This window comes from Alligator mississippiensis, chromosome 12 (genome assembly GCF_030867095.1).
Source record: "Alligator mississippiensis isolate rAllMis1 chromosome 12, rAllMis1, whole genome shotgun sequence".
NCBI classification, from domain to species: domain Eukaryota; kingdom Metazoa; phylum Chordata; order Crocodylia; family Alligatoridae; genus Alligator; species Alligator mississippiensis.
In genome coordinates, this window is record NC_081835.1 from 64991942 (window position 1) to 65003814 (window position 11873).

Here is an 11873-nt window from a genome sequence, read left to right on the forward strand (position 1 = left end):
CGGGCGGGCGAGCGGCTCCCCCCTCCCCGCCCGCACGCGTGCACGCCCCAGCTACCTGCAATTAGCCCCGCCGCCAATGCCCGGAGCGCGGCCCCGCTGTCAATCACGGAGCCGTCGGAGCTGCCCGGCTCCTTCCTTCCTTCCTTCCTTCCTTCCTTCCTTCCCCTCCGCCGGGAGGCAGCGGGCACGGCCGCGCGGGGGTCCGGCGCCCACGGGGCGGGGGGGCACGAGGCACCGGAGGATCCCGCGGCCGCAGCAGTGGGTGAGCCGGTGGAGGTGGTGGAGCCACGCCGAGGAGAGGGGGTCTGGGTGGGATCAAGGCCAGGGGGTGACGGAGACGCGGGAGGGAGCGCAAGGGGTCCCCGCGCGCTGGCCCGGGGGACACGGGGTGGGGTGGACGCGGGCGGCGTGTCGGGGGTACCAAGCGCCAGGTGTTTCTGGGCTCGCTCCCTTTCAGAGCAGCGCGGCGCAGCACGCGTGACGGTTTTATTCCCAACCTCGCGCAGGCGAGAGCTTTGATTTGGCCACTTTTCTGCTTTCTTAACCAAATCGCCCCCCTCCCCACCTGCTCGTGTAACGCACACCCTTGCTCGTGCCCGTGCTTCGCTTGTCGGCAAGCATCGACACGGTTGCAGTGACTGATTGTGCCTCTTCCGTCGGCAGCCTAGAGGCGGGTTTTCGGGCCGCCGTGCCGGGACCCGGAGGTTCGGCTTTGCCGCGCCAAGGAGACCCTCTTCGCCAGACTTCCTCGAAGGCAGAGGAATGCCATCGTCCCACGCTACCAGCCCTGTCGCGACAGGACGCTGCAATCTGAAAACCGATTAGTACGCTTTGGGAGCAGGGTTATTGTCTAGCCTAGCTTTTGAAGACCCTGAATTTTGGTTCGTTCTTTACATCAAACCTTAGATTTTGAAGACACACACAATGCAACTAGGACATTTGCGCTCTCTTATGTGGGAGGGGAAAAATAGCCCTAAAATGAACCAAAAGAAAGATTCAAATCCTTTAATTTCTTGTCATCCCCCCCGGTCCCTCTTGTTTGGTTTAAACCCACCTTGGCACTGTGCTCCAACCTGCAGTCTTTGGTCACTACCATGGGCGAGTTGGAAATCCACACAAATAAATTTGTGCTGCTGTTGCGATTCGGTGGTACAAAGACCACCGGAATGAGATGATCAGTCTGTTAGGGGCACGCAGAGGCTTACCCGTGTATCCTCCTGCAAGCCTTTCATCATAGCAAAGAAAATGACAGAGTACTTCTCTACAGCTGCTGGGACAAGTTTGTCATTGAAAAAGAAAATGTGAGTTTTCAGGGTCGTTTGGGGCAAAAGCAACTCCATTACTTTGGCTGGAGAATCACTCTGCAATGGTTACAGGAGTTACGGGCCAAGAGGTGTTCCCCTCCCACCTGTAAAGGAAGAGATTTGCCACGCAAGCCCAGGTCCCACTGAAGTCAGAGGTAGCTCCCTGCCACAAGCCATACTCCCAAAGGATCAATCCCTAAAAGACTAGTTAGCAGTAACGGGAACAACACCCAGTGACAGCCTTGCACTATAATTGTCCCAGGTGCAAATCTGTTACTGAATCCAAGGCTCTTCTCTAATGCACTGTAATACTGCAAAATGGTCTCATTTACAATCTAAGTAGCATCCGCTGACTGAGCAAAGGCTTATTTCTCCAGCCGTGCACCATCCGGACTGACTGCTTTTAATGCAGAGAAAGAGAATGCATTTTAAACCTGTTTATTCACACACAACTGAAAGAACCTCAACAAATTATACTTTAAATACAAATAAATATCAAAGATGGCTGTTAAAGGAAAACACAGCTGTTTGCCCGATTCGAATTCAGGGGCTACTTTTTTCAAGTCAACTTCAAAAAACAGAATTGACAGTTTTGTTTTCAATAATGGAAGTACAAGTCCTTGGAGGATTGCTAAGGTCAGCCCATGCCTTGTACATGTGACAAAACAAGAACAAGGACTCCGTTTGCAAGGGAGGTTAATAGATGCAGTGCTAATCCTGGAGGCAGTCACTTTTTGGAAGTACCTGGCTAAAGGGGGGTGGGGGGGGGAAAAAAATCAGCTGAAGACTGATCCATTTTAGGTTTCAAAAAAACCCACCTCTATCAGACAAGTGCAAGCTCTAGACAGTTCAGAGGAATAAAGGACATTCTATGCAGCACTGCAGATATATGCTGTACTGCAAGCGATGTGCTGTTAGGCATCAAATATAGTTAAAGTTGGGAAATGTTGGTTTTAGACAGAAATCTTGAACAGTTTAAAGATTCCTTTCTTGTCTGGTTTAGAAGCTGTAACAGGTATCAGTGTTGGTAAACTGCTTGTAGCTCATTAGCAAGGTAAAAATATTACACTTATTTAAAAAGAAAAAAGAAAGTGTCAAGTGAGAGTGTAGACACATTGGCAATAGAGAGGGGAAAAACCCATTTACTGCCCTGGAGCGAGCACGTGGCGCCCTACAAATCCTGCTTACACGTGCATATACCACAGCATTGTATACAGAAAGGAACCAAGCATTTGCAGTTTTATGGGCCTTTTTTCCAAGTCTTTCAGCACGGCATAGAATATGCAGCGAGGAGGATGTGCTGTGGGCTGAGCAACTGGAATGAAGCACTAAGAAGCACTAGGTCATTAGAGATGTAAATGAAATGCCTTCTAAAGCAAAGATAATCCCTAGAATTCAGTAGCACCATTACACCACATACTCCTGTCACTCAAGTATGCCCAGACATACTCAAGCATCTTTGCTAACCAATCACAAGTGCAGTTGGGGCTGCGTGGGAGGTAATGTGTCTGACAGATGTCTTGGGGGCTACAGTCTCACGCTGTCACATCTGGTTTATGGACTGATTGCTAAAAGGGATTATATTTATGCACACATGATATGCCGCTGTATTCACTTTAAACAAAATAATGTTACCCCAGGAACTTCTCCTGTCCAAACGTGGGATTTCAGGACCCATGGTCTACCGTGCTGCCACTTTCAGCGTACAGCATGAAATCCACTGGTGTACAGCAGTTTGATCGTTCCAATTCACTGAGAAATGCAGACATCTACCACTGTCCTGAAGCATTAACACTTAAAAATGCCTTGCTCTCCTGTGGTTACATCTACCTTTAAAGTTAAGAAGTCAAGGTGCAAAATTTTGCTTCCTTGCATATAAATTCTGCATCAATAGTTGCTAAAAAGGTTGCAAAATTCTTTTAAAATTAGTTTTAAGACAAAAAGAAATTTTCTCTGAGAGCTACTGATGGCTTCAATTAAAAAAAAAAAAAGGCAGAACAAAAAACTAAGCATTTCCCCCTCCCTGCTTAAAATAAGTTTTAGCAAAGAAGCATACTCGTTTGGATTTGCTCTTAAGTGCAAGATCCAGAATTTAATACAACTTTCCTTGCATTTCCTTTCCTATCAGCCCACCGGCCAAAGTTTCTGGTTTTGCAAATGAATATAGACAAGCAATGTAGATTGTCTAAGCATTAGCCACACAATTTGGATGAAACCTTATCTTTTTGGGACGGCATTCCATTCTGTACATACACTGGCAATAAGGATCAGTTGTCGGAACACTTAAAATGTTATATTATAAAACACCGGACCCTACACAGTGATACTGTGCCCAGTTGTCAGTATCCTCCCCACTCTACAAAGTACAAAAGCACTGAAAGATTCCCTGTTTTCCTGCTACTGTGATCCATTCACAACCATCATCTTCTGGATTTCCAAGCCGTTCTGGAGTAAGGAGTAGTCCTTTTTTTATCCGGTGGTTTGAAGTAAGAATAAGCCGGTGCCGCTGGAAATTCTGCATCTGGATTCTCTGCCATCATTTTCAGCTTGGCTTCAATTGCTTTTATTTTTGCACTGACGCTGGACAGGGGGGAAAGTAAGGTAGAGATGAGATCGACTCTGGTGAAAGACAGCATTCACCCCTCTTCACCCTCCACCCCGAAAGGGACAGCTTTGCCACCCTAAATTCGTAGGAACTTTTCACCAACACTGTCCTAACCCAGTATGGAAAATATTAAACATTTCAGCTTCCCCAAGAGGTAGCTAAACAGCAGCATGTGATTTAGGTAATCTAGGAAGTTAAGGACTTGACCCACATGACATTTCTTAGACAAAGGCTCGCTAGTCCCAACACCCAGTCCTTTGTTTTAGGCCAGCAGTCTATATGCTCCCTATTGTCCAGGTGATACTTTAGACGTTTAAAAGTTCTGTAAGTGCATCTTAACGTTTTTAGGACATTTATACCGGTCAAGAGGACACGGCTTCTTAATTCCCCCCACCCCTTTTATACAGACTTTTCCCCCTTCAATTTGCTTCTTCAGATCTAATATCTTAGCAGATAACACTTATGCTGCCCTTGCAATTTTGTTTATCTTAGCATGGTTGACTTTTCTACCAAGGAAATTCTTGCTTTCAGGAAGCGGCTAAATCTAGTTACTACCCAGGCAAACAACTAGTACAACAACGCAGTGAATTACCCATCTTTCCCTTAAAAAAGAAAGGAACCAAGAGTCAGTCACCAAGACGACAGAGCAAAAGACTAGGAATTCATTCCTCACCCATCTATTTTTGAAATCTCCAAAAACTACCTCCTCCGTATTCTGTGCACCTGAATGTTATATATTCCGCCTTGCACTCGCACCACACCCCAAATCTCCCTTCAAGACAAGATGTACTATCCTGATGAGGAACATCTAGTGATTTTCTGCACTACCACTTTCACTTCTGTTCCAGAAAGATTATGAGGAACAGAACACTTTCTTATCACCCAGAACAGTCTCCTACAGTGACAGGTGTGAGAGTTTTTATTGCCTCTAAAAATAAGGTATTAAAATTATTGCTTGGAGCAGACCATTGAGGCACAGTCACTAGAATCTGGTACAAATATAAAATACTGCTGAAAACAATTTAAAAAGGCGTGGGACTCCCTGAGTTAGATGCGGTTACGTGACCAACATTTTTTAAGCATAGCATCTTGGTGGTTCCATGTTTCCATAAATGTGGAACTGACATGTCAAAAATTCTAAAAAAAATGTTTTACTGCATTGTTTCCCATTAAAAAAAAAAAGACGCTGCTTAGTTATCCTTTCAATCGCGAGCAAGCAAGCAGAGAGATTTTGAGCCCTTTCCAATCCCAGCACTGTCAAAGGGTGTCATGGTCCTGGGTTGAGTGATGTGGCCACACCTGAACTGGGCAGGTTCCTACCTTAGGTTGGATTGGGTTGGCTCAGTGCTGGAAGATGGCTCAAGGCTGATGGGAAGAATTTTCTCATTTTTATTATGATCATATCTCTGTTGGGTAGAAAAAGGTACATTAGCAAAGATTTTGCTTAAGTGAACATTATTACATGAAAAGCTTAGACATCATAGCATTTGCTACCAGAAACACTTCCAAATTGGATTAATGTCATATAACATTTTTCCGGAAGGCAAAAGTCTTTTGGTCAAGCCACGCAAAAACCCAACATTAGCATTTGTTCTGCTTCAGCTTGGCAGTCAGCTAAGAACGTGATGCTGGGTGCTCATGTGTACTTTATTCTGAACCATTAGGAATTTTTTACAACTTGTTTTGCTGCCTATACTATACTCCTAAGTGGCAACTCTAAACCTTCCAAATGTGGCTCAGACTCAGCCAGGTTTAAGGGTCGGGCTCAATGGTAGAGCCATTTGCCTAGCTAGGTGTGATCTCTGTACAAGCACTGTGTGCATCTGAAGTGTGTTCGTGCTGCGCTTTGCCTGGCTGCAGTTGCACAATATCCTGCAGCGGCCAAGTAATGCATGCAAGACCTGTGCTGAACCTCCTTCGTTCTGCAGAAGGCAGCTTATTAGTCTGTCGTCTCAACGGGCCTCCTGAAATACTCGCAGCCTGTTCTGCTTCCTTGTTTCGCTTGGCGTGTTTTCAGGTTTGTTTTTTTGCTAGAGCTGCTCGAACTGACAGCATCTGGCAAGGTTTTCTCCGAAGCCTTGGCTGTTCATTTTAAAAACTATGTAGCAGGGTGCTAGTGCTGTCTAAAACAAACGCTCATCATGATACGCAAGAGCCTCACGCAGTTAAAAAAAAAAAATCTTTCCATTCACAGATTTGCAGATGTTCCAATAAACCGAACTAGGTTGTTTTGCATGCAATTTGCCCTACTCCAGCACTGCTTATGCACCCGGCTTTTCGGCAGATTCCTCTCCATGAAGAGGCTCGCTGCACCGACAGAAATTCCATTTATGGCCTGATCATTTTTCAGGCATCCGGAAGCATGTAGCAGGCTAAGAGTTTCAGAATTCAGAGTTCAAGAAATGGAGACTGGGTTTGCAAGAATCTGCATGGACTCAGGGGAGTCCATTATCAGCCCTTAGGGCTGATAATTAAAGCAACATGGCCTCCCTTAACAAGGGTGCCTACTTATCTAGCACTCAAACAAATACAGCTGTACTTCACGACAAGCACAGAGGGCAGGGAGTTCTGTAAGTAACCATATATACAAGTTAGAAGCAAGCTACCCCACATACATTCACAGGAGCGTCTCACTCCCAAAAGGCCATTTTAAACAAATTCAAGCTCCAAACGGAATAAAATAAAAAAGAATTGCTTTTCATTTACAATGTGACATCCCAGCTGCAGAAAAAAGGGACAAGAAACCCAAGGAGCTAAAAAAGAGAATTTAAACAGAATTTGAAACCATCTTCTACAGTGAAACCCTGAAATTAAATGCAGAAATTCATGTGCCAAAACGGAGGAAAAGGCTATTTTAAATATGCAGCATACTGATGAAGTAAACCACTTAAAGTCAGCAGCAAAAGGCAATACTGCCACCAGCCTTTTAGGAAGCTGAGTGGAAAACCTAAGCAAGAGAGGATTTCAGTGACACCCTTCTGTCCAAAAACCTTGAGCCAAATCGCAAACTGATTAGGGTTAGGAAAAAACTTCCCTAAGGGATTAATTATTTCCCTAAGTGTCTGTTACGGAGATTCTACACCTGGCAGGATGTTAAGTTAGATAGACCACTGGTCTAACTCTGTGGGCCAGCTCCCACGTTCCTGCATTTACTGCAACTACTTTCTTGGAGTGTCAACTGAAATGCAGCTACCGCTCAGCACAGGAAGATCAAAAATTGATCCTGGATATCTGGTATGTACACTTGGTCATAAGGGAAGCCATTAATAGAAAAGCTCGTCAGAAGAGAATGTCCAAAAAAAGGGTTCAAAATATACAAAAAAAAGTGTTGCAGTGTCTCTGTGTCAGTATAAGGAAGAAAGTGCAAAGTTTAGAGTCCCGTAGGAAGCGTGCACACATTGTAAATGCTGAAGTGAAGAAGTAGAGTACAGAAAAGGACAGTCATTAAAGTATTTCTCATTTTAACCCTACGCAGACAGAGAGTATTTGCAACCAGTTGCACATGTTCATAAGCCACTCAGGTTTGCCATCAGAAGTTTACCTTGACTTGGGCGTGCGCCCACCGCACCACCAGCTTCTTGGAGAGAGCCAGCTTGCCATTGAGACACTGGATGGCTTGCTCCGCTTCCTGCACAGGAAGATAGCTCAGTAAATAGAACAATTCTAAGTCTCCAGTCAGAGTCTGTCTCAGGTTTAAGGCCCTCTCTTCTTTGGATGATTCACAAGAACAGCCGACTAAGAGCACAGGAGCAATCTACACTGCCATTCAGTTACTATCCACAGGACCATTTAGCCTCTATATGCATTACACGCAATGTAGAAGACAAAATGGTGTGGGGAGTTTCCAATTAAACTAACGCACGGAACAGCATCTGGGGGAGGTTTACATTACTTATATTCACTTTTCACTTCTCTCAGCCTCACCTCAGCTGCATCCAGCACAGATTCTGCTAGTATATTAGTGCTAGAAAGATAAGACGAACAGAATACAAAGGCCACCAGAATCCGTGCAGCACAGTGTCTGGCAGGCAGGAGACCCATTCAATGTTTGAGCTGATGACTGTGTCCTGATTACCCTGAACTGTGTTCAGTTACCCTAAAGGCCTGCTGCACTGCAAGACCACTATGATTGTTCAGTTTCATTGCAATACCATTGTCATCAGCTCCTCTCTGCTGCAGCTCTCTGCTCGATCATTCCTCCCTAAGCAGAAAAGCAGTGGGGAGCCAGGAGCAGAGGAAGACTGTATATGCAGCTCTTTTCAACTACACAAATCTAATTTGAGACAACAAACTCAACTGTTGTGGCTAGAAGACTACAAAGAGAACTCAGGTTTCCATCCAAACTTCAAAAGCACAAGCTAGAAACCCAGAAGGTTCTCTACTGCGTGGCAGCTGGAGAAAGGCACAAACCCCAAGGTCTGTACCAGTCTGAAGCACCAAGATCCGGGGGAAAGGGGGGGGTGGGGGAGGAAACCTCATCAGTCCAAATTACGGTACTGTGCACCACTCAAACCTATATTTACTATCTTCCCAGACTGCCTCATGGTTGTCTCATTCTTGCTGGAGTCAAAAAGCAGGTGTTCAGGAAACAGCCCTAGGGGGTGGTACCAGACCCCTGGCTCCTTCCAACAATTCCACCATCTGGGTGGGACTGGCATATGGGGGGGGAGGGTTTGCAAGGCTTTAGGTAGCTCCTTCCTCCCTTCACTCATCTCTAAAATGGATCCAAGTAACAGGCAGGCAAGGTAAGCCACCAGTTTAGAAGAAAAGACCACTACACTTACCTGCTTGGTTTCAAAGTTGACAAAACAGTATCCCCTGGGCTGCCCTTCCAGAGCACCAGACTTATGGAAGAGGAAGTCGAATTGCTTTACTTTGCCAAACTTCTGCAGAAGTTTGAGGAGGTGGTATCTGGAGAGACAAGACAACACAGATATTTATAAGGCACCTTCCACTGGAGGTTACAGGTGGGAAACAATGAGACAAAAGGTAAAATGGTCACCACATCTCAAATTCTGCCACTCAGAAGCAAAACCTAGGGATAACATTCTGGTGCAGGCAGATAAACATTCATATTCTCTAGCAGCTTCCTTTTGAATGTAAACCTAAATGTGAGGCACACTCAGATTTACCAGCGTTATCACGGGGTTTTGTTAAGCAAATACGGAATCCAAGCACACAGTATAAGAACTCCCACCTGGCCGATCTGCTTAGCGGTTTGGTGTGCCACATACATAAAATAAGAAGACTGCTCCTTAGCTGTTCCTTTAGTCTGGGTAAAGCTAGTTCTACATGTTCTCTCTACCTGTGCTGAATCCCTGCATCGCAGCACAGGATGGTGTCAGCTGATCTGAAGGGAAACCTCGAAAGTCTCTCACCTGACCGGAGTTCCCCTGCACCAAGAGGTGCTGTTTAGGGATTGCGCCGAGAAGCCCGAGCTCTCGTGCTACTACCTACTGGCTGTACAGAGTTTGGAGCTCCTTTCTGTCCCTGTTTCAGCTGGGAAGAACGCTCACCTCTCCGCCTCAGGCAGTTTCTGCAGAGCACTTTGAGATTCTTCACTGAAAAGCATGAAGAACCCTAAATGCACTTAATAAGACAGCACGTGCATGAACTCAGAAGTTCAGTAGCTGACTCGGACCTCCAATGTGTCAAGGATCTTCAGGAAGGTGAGAGACTGGCAAGTGCACGCAGCCCTTTATTTTTCCAAAAGGAAGTCTGCAAAGATGTTTGAAGCTTCAGCAGATGAGCAAGAGAGTTCCAGGAACGCGAGTCATCTACCAAGACGGGTCAGCGGCCATTCAGGATGTGCACTCAAAGGGGTGAAGGGGCAACACATTTTCAGGCCAGCAGTGGATACAGGCCAGGCTGCTTCGTGCTGGAACAAGCAGATGGTAATCGATTGCCGGAAAAGTCTTCTTACACCCCTTCGGGGGCAGGAGGGGGAAGGGGAAAGAAATACTGAAGTGATATTTCCTAAGCTACTTTCTTCTGAGGGACCTGAGAACATCCTACCCGTGCTCAGTGGAACAAGAGTACAAACAAGGATGTATTTTTAAAATACTGAAAAAAATTTAAACCTTTGAAAATTGCACTTGAGATAGACTCAATTCGTGAAGACACTGAAGTCAGTTCTTGAACCCCCTGGACCTAGGAAATGGACGTTGCAGAGCCTCTAAAATACATACAATAGAGCCTGTTTATTTCTAAGACAACGTCTCACATTTTAGTAGACAAGGTTCCTATGTCCTTAGACCAACACGGCTACAACCGACACCCCCCGTCACATTTTAGTAGCCACTTCAGCAGCATAAAAATAAAGACTGTGAATCCTTCAGCACTATCTTTTGTCTTTGGCCTATATTGATTTGAACTAGGGGAAAACACTCTCTCTCAGTGTAACAAAAGCCATATAGATGCAGCTACCTTGCCAAAGAGAACATAGTTTGGTTTTGTTTTCCCTTTGAAATTCCCCTCAGCCAAGTAGTAACTCTTTATTTCTATTTTCCTGGCAGCATAGGAGTTGGTAAAGATCTTAAAAATACAGTAAATCAGGAAGAGATCCCCAGCTGATTATACATAGGACACCCTTTATCCTCAAACCACTCTTAGCCCCGTTCCTAGGACGACGGGGTAACACTCCGGCTCTCGAGGAAAGGCCAGAATTGCAGTCCTGCGAGGGTCAAACAGCGCTGTTAATGCGAGCACATGCCTCCGAGTCTGCTGTTCCTTCCTAGTCGGGCTCAGGACGTTCGACAAGCGGTTCCACGAGTAAGGTCAGAGAAGAACCGAAGGGGAAACTCTCCTTCAAGAGCAGGGGGTGACCGAGGAAAACCCCACGTTCATACGCTTCCCTAGGTCGGGTCTCTGGGCCGCGCGGTGCCCGGAGCCGCTCGCACAGATGCGGCCCCCACGGGTTGCTCCGGCCAGCCTCAGTTTCCACTTCCTGTCATCTGATGTGAATGTGAGACAAACCAGGAGCAGCTCTCCCGTTTCCTTTTCCTCCGGCCTTCCTCCTGGCACCCTGCGTGCTATTCAAACGCCGTCAAGGCTTCCTCTAAACAATGCGATCCCAAGGATACTGAAACGGTACCGGGCCACATGCTAAACCGATTACGAGTGGGAATCTTGCTCCGTTGGGAGCTAGTAAAACGCCTAACGATATTGTTTTCTAGGTAAAAAAAAAAAAACTCATCAAGATGGGATCCGAGACAAACAGCGGCGCACGTGAAGGAAGACGAACGCGCAGCGCTTCATCCTGCGGATCCGACGAGCGAGGTTAACTTCGGTGCCGTCGCGTAGCAGAGTTCAACGCGGCCAACAGGAGCGCTCGCATTGCGGTGGAGGAATTCACACTGGAAGCTACTCAACAATGAAAGGAAGGCAGCTGCTGCACCCATTTTACGGACGTGCAAGCTGAGGCACGGAGAAATGATGCGCACAACCCCACGTCCTAACGTCTGGTCTCCCATCCCCCAACGGGAGGCCTACAACGGTGGTCTCCTCCTCCCCCTCCCGCCGCCCCGCCCCGCGGGGCCTGGAGGAGGCCGCGCCGCGCCGCGCCGCCACTGCTGAACGCAAGTGGGGGGAGGGGAACACAAAAGGGCCGCCGCCCCCCGGGCCCGCCCGCACGCACTCGGTGATCTTGGGGTCGAGGTTGCCGATCCAGAGGCGGTGGCCGTCCTGCAGCGCGCCCTCCGACAGGATGGACGCGTTCTCCAGCGGCAGCGCCTCGCCCGCCGCCATGGGCCCGGCCCGGCCGCGCCTCAGCGCCTGCCCGGCCCCGCCCCGCCCCGCCCCCCGCGCGTCACAGCGCCGCGACCCGCCCGGTGCGCGCAGATGACGTCGGCGCCGCGCTCGGGGCTGGGCGGCTGTGGCCGTGAGTCGGGCCGCGGGGAGGGGACGGGACGGGACGGGGCGCGGGGCCGAGGGACGCAGACGGGGCTGTGGTGCGCGGGACACAG

The 11873-nt window shown here is 47.6% G+C and overlaps 1 protein-coding gene and 1 long non-coding RNA gene across 2 annotated transcripts; one reads left to right on the forward strand and one right to left on the reverse strand.

Annotated features, from left to right (window-relative positions):
• The first annotated feature begins 64 nt into the window (after positions 1-64).
• On the forward strand, positions 65-1167 carry LOC109280229 (uncharacterized). The gene is made up of 2 exons (XR_002086472.2): positions 65-262; positions 664-1167. It is a non-coding gene; the product is annotated as an uncharacterized LOC109280229 (long non-coding RNA).
• A 559-nt stretch (positions 1168-1726) lies between these two features.
• RBM18 (RNA binding motif protein 18) lies at positions 1727-11707 on the reverse strand. Its single transcript, XM_006267247.4, has 5 exons — positions 11546-11707; positions 8694-8820; positions 7451-7537; positions 5230-5315; positions 1727-3884 (listed from the first exon to the last, which is right to left on the reverse strand). Exons 1-5 carry the CDS (start codon positions 11653-11655, stop codon positions 3725-3727), a joined length of 570 nt encoding a protein of 189 aa, XP_006267309.2. The 5' UTR covers positions 11656-11707; the 3' UTR covers positions 1727-3724.
• Positions 11708-11873: the final 166 nt, after the last annotated feature.